The sequence below is a fragment of the Bubalus bubalis genome, chromosome X (genome assembly GCF_019923935.1).
Source record: "Bubalus bubalis isolate 160015118507 breed Murrah chromosome X, NDDB_SH_1, whole genome shotgun sequence".
Lineage (NCBI taxonomy): Eukaryota > Metazoa > Chordata > Mammalia > Artiodactyla > Bovidae > Bubalus > Bubalus bubalis.
The window spans coordinates 18185386-18198548 of NC_059181.1; the positions used below are offsets into that span (position 1 = coordinate 18185386).

The window sequence follows — 13163 nt, forward strand, 5'->3', positions numbered from 1 at the left end:
TATATGCAGGGGAATTTCCTACCCCAAATGAGACCCCTTCTTTATTATCCCCCAAACACCCCTGCATTATTTTGCAATGCAAAATTCCTGCCTCAAGCCAATTACTTGGGAAAATGTGATATGCTATAATGAATTATACATGTGTTTTCTTTATGAATTTTTTTTCCTCCTTAGGGATGGTAATTATGAGATAAATAGTTGGGGGTTTCAAGTCTTTAAATAATTTCTTGCCCTATCAGAGCCCCTCTTGCTATATATTACCAAGCTAACTGGTGGCTTCCAAAGAAATGGAAAAAAAAACTCATTTTCAATCAGACTAGTAAAAAAAAATATGCCAGTCGCACATGCATACATATATACTCACTGATATATACATGTCAATATACATATATATATATACATATGTTAAGTATAATTATCAGAAAAAATTGAATGAAAATTCAATACACTTCTTGAGAGATTCTGGTGGGGTCTTCAAAAGTTCCCCATTTTGAGGTGCATGTACCTCCCCTGGTGTTACAACTGAGAAGTCACTTCTGATGCATAAAAGTTCTCTTCAGATAGAGAATGAGTCTCCACTGTGGGCGTCCGGTGGCTGATACACAACAACTCTCTTGTTAAAGAAAAGTCTGTCGAAGCTGAGATATTATTCACCCAAACTAAGGCAAAGTCTGTCTACTCTACAGCTTGGTGTTATAGGGCTAGAACACAGTCATCTGCCTTTCATAGCTTATACTGGAGCTTTAATATTGTATAATATTGACAGAGGATGAGATGGTTGGATGGCATCACCAACTCGATGGACATGAGTTTGAGCAAGCTCCGGGAGTTAGTGATGAACAGGGAAGCCTGGTGTGCTGCAGTCCATGGGGTCGCAAAGAGTCAGATACGACTGAGCGACTGAACTGAACTGATAATATTGTAAGTGCTTTCATAATTCCATCAAACAAGAGCTTTGTGATCCTTTCATTACACCTTTGGGGACCATAAACCTTTTCTTATTCAAAATCAGTACTTCTTTCCAAGGATCAAAGTTTCTGTTTTGCTTTTAAGTGGGAATAATAAAAAGCCATAGGCAGCTTTTGAGCATCGTTCTATTCACTGGTCGAGTAAATGGAAAGCTAGCTCACAGGTTTACACCACTCTTTGAATCCAGTTCCTTGCAACACATAATTGATTCTATCACTGACACAGCAAAGAAAACATAAGTGTTCAAATCTGCTAAGAATACCATATTCCCCATAAGAATCAACTGCCCTTGGAAAAATCATCATATCAATACATGAGGTGCCAGAATTCCCTAAACTAACAGGCCAGTTTTATGAAGGACCAGTAAGATGTCCTGGTAAGTTGTCTGAAGGGTACTGTTACTCAGAATCACTCACGATTCTGAATAATGTGCTATTAACTTAAAAGAGATGCTGCCATTTTGTTGGAAAACCTCAAGCAGAGTGCTACACTTATTCAACCTTGGAAGACAAAGAGGAAAGTAAGGCAATCTGGTTGACGCAACGGGCTGAGCTTGTCATCCTGACAGAGCTCAAACCCTCTGAAGCTGGGGACAATACACAGTCCACTTCAATTACCAGTTGCACTCAGGTGCTTGGTGAGTAACTCCCAAAGGACTGCGGCTCCAGCAGCCTGACTCCAGGATGGCCACCCCCTAGCAAGCTTTGTTCTGCTTACCAGCAAAAGTCTCTGTACACGGATTCACTCCTGCAAGACGTTTCGAGGTGCCAAAATCGGAGATCTTCACCACTCCACTATAGGTGTTCACCAGAACGTTATCACCCTTTGGAAAAGGAAGAACATCAAATGCTTAAAGACAGAGTTCAACAAACTCATGTAAAACTGACTTGGGTCTTAACCAAGGGCCATGCATCTCTAGGAAGACTAGATTTTGCTCAATCCACCCCCTCTGACAGTGCCCGCAGCTCCCATGGTCTGAGATGCAAAGCGACACCCCGGAGGCTCAGACAAGCAAGTACCTTGATGTCTCTGTGCACAATCTGGTTTTCGTGCAGGTATTTGAGGCCTTCCAGGATCTGCTTGGTGTAGAATTTGATGGTGGGCTCCTTCATTGGCCCCCACTTTGATCGCAGAAGAGCTGAAAGGCTTCCTGGCAGACACAGCAGAAAGCTCCTTAGGGTGATGAAAATTCAAGTATACAGGTTCAGGGAAATAAAATGTGCTGTTTCTAACCTGATGGAAGCACTTGCACCCACATCACTGTATCTGGCCTAAATGCAGTCTTTCTTCCCTCTTTATGGCCTGTTTCCCAGATGTGCAAGCAGAGAAGGGACTGGATGAGACCCGGCCCATGAGGCTGACCAGAGGTGAAGGGTGGGAAGGAACCCCTGGTGACCCTTGAAACTCAGCCAGGCCACCTTGGGGGATACTGTAGGTCCTGCAGCAGCATCTCACCCTGAAATCAGAGGTGGACAGGAGCAGAGTGAAGGGCCCCTGAGGGAAACTGGGATCGGGATCACAGGAGGCTGGGGTTCTCGGTGCTCAATGTGAGAAGCTCCCAAGGCCAGGTCCCAGGGGCAGGACTGTCTTAATATTACACCCCTATTACACTATGAAACACTGAACCTTGGGGCCAGAAGAAGACCTCCCTTCACCGCCTGCTGACCCTGTGTTTCTGAGCTCACTGCCCAGGCCCTCGGCATCAGCTAGTCTCCCTTACACAGTGGGGTGCTATGCCTCAGTTTCTCCATCTTCAGAAGAGGGGTACACATCTATCTCCAACTCTGTGGTCATCCTCAGATCTTATACCTGGAACACCAATTCAGATTCTCTGCTTAGGCTATGAGCAGCTTGAGGGAAGAAGAGACTGTACTTCATCTTAAATGTAACCCTCAAAATCTAGCCTTTTCATACTGTTCATGGGGTTCTCAAGGCAAGAATACTGAAGTGGTTTGCCATTCCCTTCTCCAGTGGACCACGTTTTGTCAGAATTCTCCACCATGACCCGTCCGTCCTGGGTGGCCCTAAACAACATGGCTCATAGTTTCATTGAGTTAGACAAGGCTGTGGCCCATGTGATCAGATTGGTTAGTTTCCTGTGATTGTGGTTTTCAGTCTGTCTGCCCTTTGATGGAGAAGGGTATGAGGCTTATGGAAGCTTCCTGATGAGAGAGACTGACTGAGGGGAAAATTGGGTCTTGTTCTGATGTTCAAGCTGGATTTAGAAAAGGCAGAGGAACAAGAGATCAAATTGCCATCATCTGCTGGATCATCAAAAAAGCAAGAGAGTTTCAGAAAAACATTTACTTCTGCTTTATTGACTATGCCAAAGCCTTTGACTGTGTGGATCACAACAAACTCTGGAAAATTCTTCAAGAGATGGGAATACCAGATCACCTGATCTGCCTCTTGAGAAATCTGTATGCAGGTCAGGAAGCAACAGTTAGAACTGGACATAGAACAACAGACTGGTTCCAAATTGGGAAAGGAGTAAGTCAAGGCTGTATATTGTCACCCTGCTTATTTAACTTATATGCAGAGTACATCATGAGAAACGCTGGGCTGGATAAAGCACAAGCTGGAATCAAGATTGCCGGGAGAAATATCAATAACCTCAGAATGCAGATCACACCACCCTTATGGCAGAAAGTGAAGAGGAACTAAAGAGCCTCTTGATGAAAGTGAAAGAGGAGAGTGAAGAAGTTGACTTAAAGCTCAACATTCAGAAAACTAAGATGATGGCATCTGGTCCCATCACTTCATGGCAAATAGATGGGGAAACAGTGGAAACTGACAGACTTTATTTTTGGGGGCTCCAAAAATCACTGCAGATGGTGACTGCAGCCATGAAATTAAAAGACGCTTGCTACCTGGAAGAAAAGTTATGACCAACCTAGAAAGCTTATTCAAAAGCAGAGACATTACTTTGCCAACAAAGGTCCATCTAGTCAAAGCTATGGTTTTTCCAATAATCATGTATGGATGTGAGAGTTGAACTATAAAGAAAGCTGAGTGCCAAAGAATTGGTGCTTTTGAACTATAGTGTCAGAGAAGACTCTTGAGAGTCTCTTGGACTGCAAGGAGATCCAACCAGTCCATCCTAAAGGAAATCAGTCCTGAATATTCATTAGAAGGACTGATGCTGAAGCTGAAATTCCAATACTTTGGTCACCTGATGTGAAGAACTGACTCATTTGAAAAGACCCTGATGCTGGGAAAGATTGAAGGCAGGAAGAGAAGGGGATGGCAGAGGATGAGATGGCTGTATGGCATCACCAACTCAATGGACATGAGTTTGAGTAAACTCCGTGAGTTGGTGATAGACAGGGAGGCCTGGCGTGCTGCAGTCTATGGGGTCACAAAGAGTCAGACACGACTGTGTGACTGAACTGAACTGCCTGGCTATTAAGTTAATTAGGCTTTTAATGTAATGGCAGGCTCTTAATGACTATGGGTTGAATGAACGATGGAATACAGATTTCAAGGTTTTTAGATGTGCTTTCAGATTATTATTAATTTTATCATTATTTTCTTAAAATGAGCACTTACTGAGTTCTTGTTCTCTGCCTGGTACCATTTTGAGAGCCTTACAGCCATTACCTCATTTACCCAATCTGACAAGCCACTGAGATAGTGTCATGACTCCCATAATTATTACTACTTCAATTATTATAGTACTTATTAACACTCTAATTTTAAAATTCATTTATTCACAGAAAATTGAGGTCACACAGCTTGCAGATGGAAGGACCAACTCAAACTAGACAGCGGGCTCCAGATGGGTGGGACTCCTACCCCCGCATACTACTGCCAGTTTTCAGGGACTTTGTGGATCAAGCACTGCTGTTCACTTTTACAGTCAACATGTTATTTTGCAATGTCATTAAAAACGCCTCTGTTCCCTCTCCTCCAAAGCATATTTCAACTCCTAGACTGTGAAGGCCTCAAGGCCAGAGACTATGCTTTATTCATCTCTACGTCTCTAGTGCTTGGCCCAGCGGCTGGCATGCAGCAGATCCTCAGTGAATATTTGATGACTGAACTACCAGATCAGGGCTGGACTGTTTATGTGACATTGCAACATCTGCATCTGACTCCTCCGGGAAACAAAAGCCCTCCCACACCTAACACATCTGTCAGTTTTTAATAGCAGGATGGATAACGCTTTTCGTGTTGTATTTTTGTCAGTGATTTTCACGGTGTGAGACCAGAAGACCAGCAAGCACTCACCCCCAGGCACCTGCTCCATAAATATCTTGAGGTAGCCGTCCTCGGACACGGAGCCTAGGTATTGAACAATGTTGCGGTGCTTGAGGTACTTGTGCAGGGCGATCTCCTCGTGCAGAGGCTGGGAGTACCTGGGAGCAAAAACAAAGCCAGTGTCACCTGCCAGCTCCCTGGGGCTTGGGGTCCACATCGTGTCCTGCCAGTACCTGCTCTGCTGCCGGCCATCCCTTCTTTCTGGGAATGTTCTCTCCCCGGGCTCCCAGGAGACTACTCGGCTTCCCGTGTGTTCTAGTCTTACTCTGCAGACTTACTCCAGCAATAGTCACCTAATGGCCCTCCCAGCCTCAGTCTCTGGCCTCTTTGGTCTGTTCTCCTCCAGCTGCCACAATCCTCCTTCCTAAAACACACACTTCATCTTATTACTTCCCTTCACAAAGTCCACATAAAGACCTCAGTGCTGGGGACTTCCCTCATGGTCCAGTGGTTGAGAATCTGCCTTCCCATGCAGGGGACGCAGGTTTGATCCCTGGTCAGGAAACTAGGATCCCGCATGCTGCGGGGCAACTGGGCCCACAGGCTGCAACTGTTGAACCTGTGCTCTCTGGAGCCCACATGCCACATCCATAGCCACAGCGCACTGGACCCCACAGGCCCCGACGAAGATCCGATGCAGCCAGACAAACAAACAAATATTCAACAGAAACCACACTGCTTAACATGGCACACAAGGACCTTCAAACCCAGGTCAGACTACATCTTTATAACTGTCTGCCTCGTCCCAAGAGCCCCCCAGTGCCCTACATCTTACAGTCAAGTCACAGCAGACAATTTGTTCATGCCAGCAGCTTCTCCCAAAAAACAACTGCAACACCCCATCCGTTGTGAAAATAAGAGACAGAATACTGGACGAGGAATTCAAGACACTGGATCCTAGTCTTGTTTCTTCATGTCCTTGGAGAAGTCATTTAACCTTCTTAGCCTTAGAAGGTGGATGAGTTCATCTCAGACCCTGCCTTATAATTCAAATATCATAATGCTCAATCCCATTAAAAATGAATGGATGAACACATGAATAAATAAAATAATAAATGATGAGGGGTCTTGTTGTCATTTAGTTGCTCAGTCATGTCTGACTCTTTATGACCCCTTGGACTGTAGCCCGCCAGGCTCCTCTGTTCATGGATTCTCCAGGCAAGAATATTGGAGTGGGTTGCCATTTCCTCCTCCAGGGGATCTTCCTGACCCAGGGATCGAACCCGAGTCTCCTGCATTGCAGGTGGATTCTTTACCACTGAGCCACCAGGGAAGCCCAGTGAAGGGTTCTACAGCAGCTAGAAATCGCTTCTACTCTATCCTGAATAATTTACTGAGCCCCTGGATATAGGGATGCTTGCACATATCCATCAGCGTTCATCACTGAAGGCAACATTGCAGACATGGTCAGAGCATGTCTGTGGAGCAGGGAGCTACTGTTTCTTATACCATGGTCATTACTGTGTATGTTGCTTCTCTACAAAAACATTTGACAGTCAACACGTTCTTGTTTAGAATTAGGAGGCGTATGAACTTTAAATGGAATAAACGTTTAGTTAACACTCTAAAAAATGTATGAGAAATAAATTGCTAGTACTGGTGGTTAAAAAAAAATACTCTAAAATCTATGAGTGAAGTTAAAAGGCAGGGTACAGAAAAAAGTCTGTATTGCAAAAAACCAAATTTCTTTTTACCACATTTTCTGCAATGATACATCTGAATATATCATAGCCATTTAAAATTGTTACAATGGGAACTAAGGCACTGAGTCACATTTTAAAATACTGGCAAACAAATATCAATGTAAAAATGTTCATTTCTACCTGATGGGTGGGAAAAAAACTACAGTCTTCTTTTAAAATGTGACTCTGCAATCCACATGCCTGTAAATGAAGTTGTTCCATTTTCTTGATCTATTTACAATATGCAGAGCACAAAGCAGATCACCCTTATGAGAAAAAAAAATTATCAATTTTTGATGACAGAAAGCCTTCATCTTTCCTCCCTCCTGTGCACCATCAGTGGGGCACGTGGGACCTGGGGTATGGGGGTGGCAGCTGCAGAAGGCCCGCCCCGACTTGCCTGCTGTCTCTCTCTGGAATTTCTTTGATGGCTATTCGCACTTGATTGCTCAGATCTCTGCCAGCGTACACGACTCCATACGTGCCCTTCCCAAGTACCACTCGCTCACCTTTCTCATCATGGTCGTACTCATACTATAGAAGAAAAAGTAATGAGATAAAAAAGCCCACACATTGTCCTGAAATTTTAAAAAAATTTACAAATAACATTATTTGAGTAGCAGGCAGGTTATATTTCTTAAGTATTTTTCATTAATTAATTACTTTCAAGGAGTAGAGTTTTCAGTTACTCATATATTCATAATATGGTTTAATGAAATGAAATATAAGAAATTTAAAACTATAGCTCATGTGTAACTTGGTGGGCTGACCTGTTGGAGATCTCTCCCCACTTTAATGCTGCAATTTTAAAAATACTTCTAAGCAGCTATATACCAAGAAAAAATTAATTTTTTTAAAAAAGACAAACAAAATAAAAATGCTCCTAAGCATGTTGAGTACCACAAACAGGTGCCTTCCTGCATGATCTCTATCAACTTGTCAGGAAAGCAACCACTTACTATATAGCCCAGAAAAGAACTGAAGGCAAATAAAACTGATTTCATACAAAGTACACATGCTGCCCCACCCCTGCTTTTAGAGGTACAGATCTAGCACTAAACACATACTGCAAAATTCCATCTGTCATTAGTATTGCTCTTTTATTCCCCCAATCTTATCATCAAAAACCTGTGGGACTTCCCTGGTGGTCCAGTGGTTAGGGCTCCATGCTTCTACTGTGGGGGCATGGATTCAATCCTTGGTTGGGGAACCAAGATCCCACATGCCATGTGGTGTGGCCAAAAAACTGCTGCTGCTAAGTCACTTCAGTCATGTCCGACTCTGTGTGACCCCATAGACAGCAGCCCACCAGGCTCTCCTGCCCCTGGGATTCTCCAGGCAAGAACACTGGAGTGGGTTGCCATTTCCTTCTCCATGAAAGTGAAAAGTGAAAGTGAAGTCGCTCAGTCATGTCCCCGACCCTCAGCGACCACATGGACTGCAGCCTACCAGGCTCCTCCGTCCATGGGATTTTCCAGGCAAGAGTACTGGAGTGGGGTGCCATTGCCTTAAAAAATAAAGTAACAAAAAATTGTACAGCTTCATTCCAGTTCGTTCTTCTCAGTGATAAAAACAAATGGAACTCAAGGCTGAGCAATATTTATTTAAAGCAGAAGTAGTCAGGCATTCTTTCTGTTATTTTCTACGCCCCACCATGCCTCCTTACAGAAGTGCACGGGACATGCATACGTGTCCCTTCCCATCCATGTCTAGGGATGTGCATGACAATTACGATTACTAGCGGGTCCCATCACTGTCTGATTTAACCAGACATCAGCCAGACAACCAGACATTCATAACAGGCTTTTATCTCCCACCTTTCTCTGCCCCCACATTTGTTACCTTCAAAGGGCATCACTCAGTTCGTTTTTACAACTAACTTTGATTCTAAGCTAAGAATTTGAGTACCTGACTCAATTATGAAAATGAATCCCTTTGATATTTTCTGAAAGAAACCTCAAAGAACTAATTTCAGCTCACTTGAAAGTATAATTAAAATTCACTAAATTACATGGACCTGAATTAGTGGTAAGTCTGACAAATTGTGCAAGATTTAAACACATGTGTAGTGGTGTTGTATCTGTGAACCATCACTATGCTGTCCAAAAAAAGCTTACTGTGATCCTTTCTGAATATTATTTTCTAAATATTAAGAAATTAACATTAATTTCTGAACATTAATATCATTATATTTAATATATGCAGTAGATATAACTAAAGTCATTTCAGACATAAATGAACAAGTCTGCTACTAGCTGTCCAACTATCGCTCTTGTGGTTTTACAAATATTATTAATTAGCATAAAAAAGCTTTTCTGTCAGGTGTACACCAAAGGGAATTTTAGGCTAGTCCATGTCAGATTTTTCTTACACATTCTGGTTGATGCGGTCCCAAAGTAATGAGGTTTTTCTATAGCGATGCGTTAAATTTAATCTCTGACAGTCATGAATAGTGGTTGCTAGCTTGTTCATAAATGATTACTTAAAAATACACACAAAGAACTTTCACACAAAAAAATGGGACATTTTCTTTAAGTATCAAAAGCACAACAAATAACTTTTTCCATGTTCCAGGTCTTCTGCGACTCACCTCTAAGGTATCCCCATCAGTCTCTCCCTCCAGCTCCACTGTGCTGCCCATTCCATTGGCTATCATCTCTTTGACCAAAGAGCAAAACCTAGAACACCAATCACAAAGATGCTGTTAACTATGATCATTCCTATTCCTTACCTAAAACTTATCCTTATTAAACTGTGATTAAATATAAACTACAAGTTACAGAGCAATCACTCCACCCCTTGAACTGATATGGTACTCTTCTGACATGGCTATCTAATCTAGTTTAAATACCCATATGATATGCATCCCCACCAACTGGGTGGCACATTCATACTTGAATACCCCCAGTGTCAGAGAACTCATTACCTCACAAGGCAACCCATCCTTCAGTGAACTCGATGAGAAATGCTTCACTTATAATATTGAACTAAGACTTCTTTTATGGGGGTCCCATTGACAGACTGCTTAGAATTAGTCTCTTTTGTGCATAACTGCCCATTAGATAGGTATTGGGTTGGCCAAACAATTTGTTCAGGCTTTTCCATAGCATCTTATGGGAAAAAAAACTAGAAGAAACTTTTTGGCCAACCCAACACATAATTCTATCTTGTCCCTGTAAGTCTTTTCTTCTTGTGCCCTCAATGTTTCCCCTAGTACTTGTTAATAAATCATTTCATTAACTGGTAATTCCTCAAAGGTATCCCTGTGTTATATTATTCTTCAAGTCTGGCCCCGAGACCAGTGTTTCAGGGGTAATTTAATCAGTGCTGAGGATACTGCCGGTGGGGGGGGGTGGTGGGCTTGCCAGGTGGCTCAGTGATAAAGAATCTTTCTGCTAAACAGGAGACACGGGTTTGATTCTTGGGTCAGGAAGTCCCCTGGAGAAGGAAATGGCAACCCACTCTAGTATTCTTGCCTAGGAAATCCATGGACAGAGGAATCTGGTAGGCTTTAGTCTGTGGGGTCACAAAAGAATTGTGACACAACTGCGTGACTGAGTACGAAGGATATAGTGGGGCCATCACCTCCCAAGCTGCCAATACTTTAGCCCTTAGTGACAAATAAGGTCTTGCATAAGGGGAGGATGAGAAGGAAATGCATAAGACAACCTCATGGTTCTCTTCATGTAGACTAAGCTTAATATCAACTCTAACCCATAGATCTTCCTCACAAATGCTGGCTGAGCCACATCAGCCATTCCCTAAACTTGTGCAGTTGTTTCTTTGCATACAAATGACTTGCCTCAGAAGGTCTGTATTCAATATTCTCTCTTAGGGTAGCAGGGAAGAATATTGCAGACTTTAAGGGAATTTCTACAAAACATTAAAATGCTCTTCTCTCTAACACATCCCATCTCCACTTCTTCTAAACTTTGAAAGCTGGGAAACGTGATAAGTCAGGCTTCTTAGGAAACATATGGCATGCACTCAACACAATAACATTGAAAAAACAGGGTCAAATGTTGAGAACATGGAACAATTAGAACCCTCATACATAACTGGTGGCAGTATAAACTGATATGACCACTTTGGAAAAGTACTGGCAGTATCTACCAAAGCTGAATATAAACCTCCCCATAATCCAATAACTCCATTCCTAAGTACATACTGTACAGAAATCAATGAATATGTTCACTGAAAGGCACACACAAGGGTGTTCACAGCAGTTTTGATGATAATGGCTCAAAACTGGAAATAATTCAAATGTTTGCTAGAACAGATAAACTGTCACATATATCCACAGTGGAATACTACAAAGTGGAAAAAAAGATGAACTAATACTTACAACATGGCTGAAATCATAGAGAAAGAAGTGAGAAATAAGAGTACCTACTTTATGGTTCTATTTATTCGAAGTTTAAGAACAGGCAAAACTAACTATTGATGATAGAAATCAAAATAATTACCACTGGGAATGGGTTTAATGCCTAGGAAGGGGCATGGAGCACCTGCTGGGGTCCTGATACACTTACCACACTGTATGTACTTCACTTGTACGTACGTGACATCTCAATTAAAAACTAATTTAAACACATGGCAAGAAAAGGCACTGAGGACAGAATGAGAGTCAGAAAGCTAAACTTTGTAGTAAAAGGATGTTCTACATGACATTTGACAGCATTTTCCAACTCTAAGTTGAGAATTGTGACCCAAGCGTTCCCTGGGCTGATTGATATTTTGTCTGATTTCTAAATATGTTGTGATGATGACTATCTGAGACACATTGAATTAAAATGTTCTCAAATTACATGATGCAAGCTCTCAGAGACAAACTATGAATAAAGGAATCTTCCTCAACCTGATAAAGGTTACCTATGAAAAACGTACCAGTAATATCATGCTTAATGGTGAAAGACTAGATGCTTTCCTCCTAAGTTCAGGAACAAGTCAAGGATGTCTTCTCTCACCACTTCTACTCAACATTATACCAGAAAGTCTAGTCAGGACAATTTGGCAAGAAAAAGAAAGAAAGGCATCCAGGCTGGAAAGGAAGAACTCCTATCGCTCTCTGCAGATGACATGATCGTGTATACAGGAAATCCTAAGGAATTCAATAAAAACTATTAGAACTAATAAGTGAGTGCCAATTTGCAGGACACTAAATCAATATAAAAAAATCAAGCGTATTTCTACACACCAGCGAACAATCTGAAAATGAAATTTGAAAAACTCCACTTACAATAGTATCAAAAACAAGAAGATACATACATATATATATATATTTTTTAACAAAAAAGTATAAGACTTATAGATTGAAACAACAAAAATTGTTGAAAGAAAGACAACCTAAACAAATAGAAAGAAATGCTATGGATGGAAGTCTTAATATGGTTAGGATGGCAAAGCCTCTCAAATTGATCTACATATCCATGGTTCAGTTCAGTTCATTTCAGTCGCTCAGTTGTGTCCGACTCTTTGCGACCCCATAAACTGCAGCATGCCAGGCCTCCCTGTCCATCACCAGCTCCCAGAGTTCACTCTAACTCATGTCCATTGAGTCGGTGATGCCATCCAGCCATCTCATCCTCTGTCGTCCCCTTCTCCTCCTGCCCCCAATCCCTCCCAGCATCAGAGTCTTTTCCAATGAGTCAACTCTCTGCATGAGGTGGCCAGAGTATTGGAGTTTCAGCTTTAGCATCATTCCTTCCAAAGAACACCCAGGACTGATCTCCTTTAGAATGGACTGGTTGGATCTCCTTGCAGTCCAAGGGACTCTCAAGAGTCTTCTCCAACACCACAGTTCAAAAGCATCAATTCCTCGGTGCTCAGCTTTCTTCACAGTCCAATTCTCACATCCATACACGACCACTGGAAAAACCATAGCCTTGACTAGACGGACCTTTGTTGGCAAAACAATGTCTCTGCTTTTGAATATGCTATCTAGGTTGGTCATAACTTTCCTTCCAAGGAGTAAGCATCTTTTAATTTCATGGCTGCAATCACCATCTTCAGTGATTTTGGAGCCCCAAAAAATAAAGTCAGCCACTGTTTCCACTGTTTCCCCATCTATTTCCCATGAAGTGATGGGACCAGATGCCATGATCTTCATTCTCTGAATGTTGAACTTAAAGCCAACTTTTTCACTCTACTCCTTCACTTTCATCAAGAGGCTTTTTAGTTCCTCTTCACTTTCTTCCATAAGGGTGGTGTCATCTGCATATCTGACGTTATTGATATTTCTCCCGGCAATCT

At 42.1% G+C, this 13163-nt stretch overlaps 1 protein-coding gene across 3 annotated transcripts in view; it reads right to left on the minus strand.

Annotated features, from left to right (window-relative positions):
• Positions 1-13163, minus strand: part of MAP3K15 (mitogen-activated protein kinase kinase kinase 15) — a 161936-nt gene that overhangs the window by 21693 nt on the left and 127080 nt on the right. For all 3 annotated transcript variants that reach the window (XM_025276771.3, XM_025276772.3, XM_044937537.1), the window contains exons 14-18: positions 9502-9589; positions 7312-7445; positions 5200-5327; positions 1989-2119; positions 1687-1792 (exon numbers count right to left, since the gene is read on the minus strand). In XM_025276771.3, the coding sequence (XP_025132556.2) occupies positions 1687-1792; positions 1989-2119; positions 5200-5327; positions 7312-7445; positions 9502-9589 (587 nt within the window). The remainder of the gene's footprint in view (positions 1-1686; positions 1793-1988; positions 2120-5199; positions 5328-7311; positions 7446-9501; positions 9590-13163) is intronic.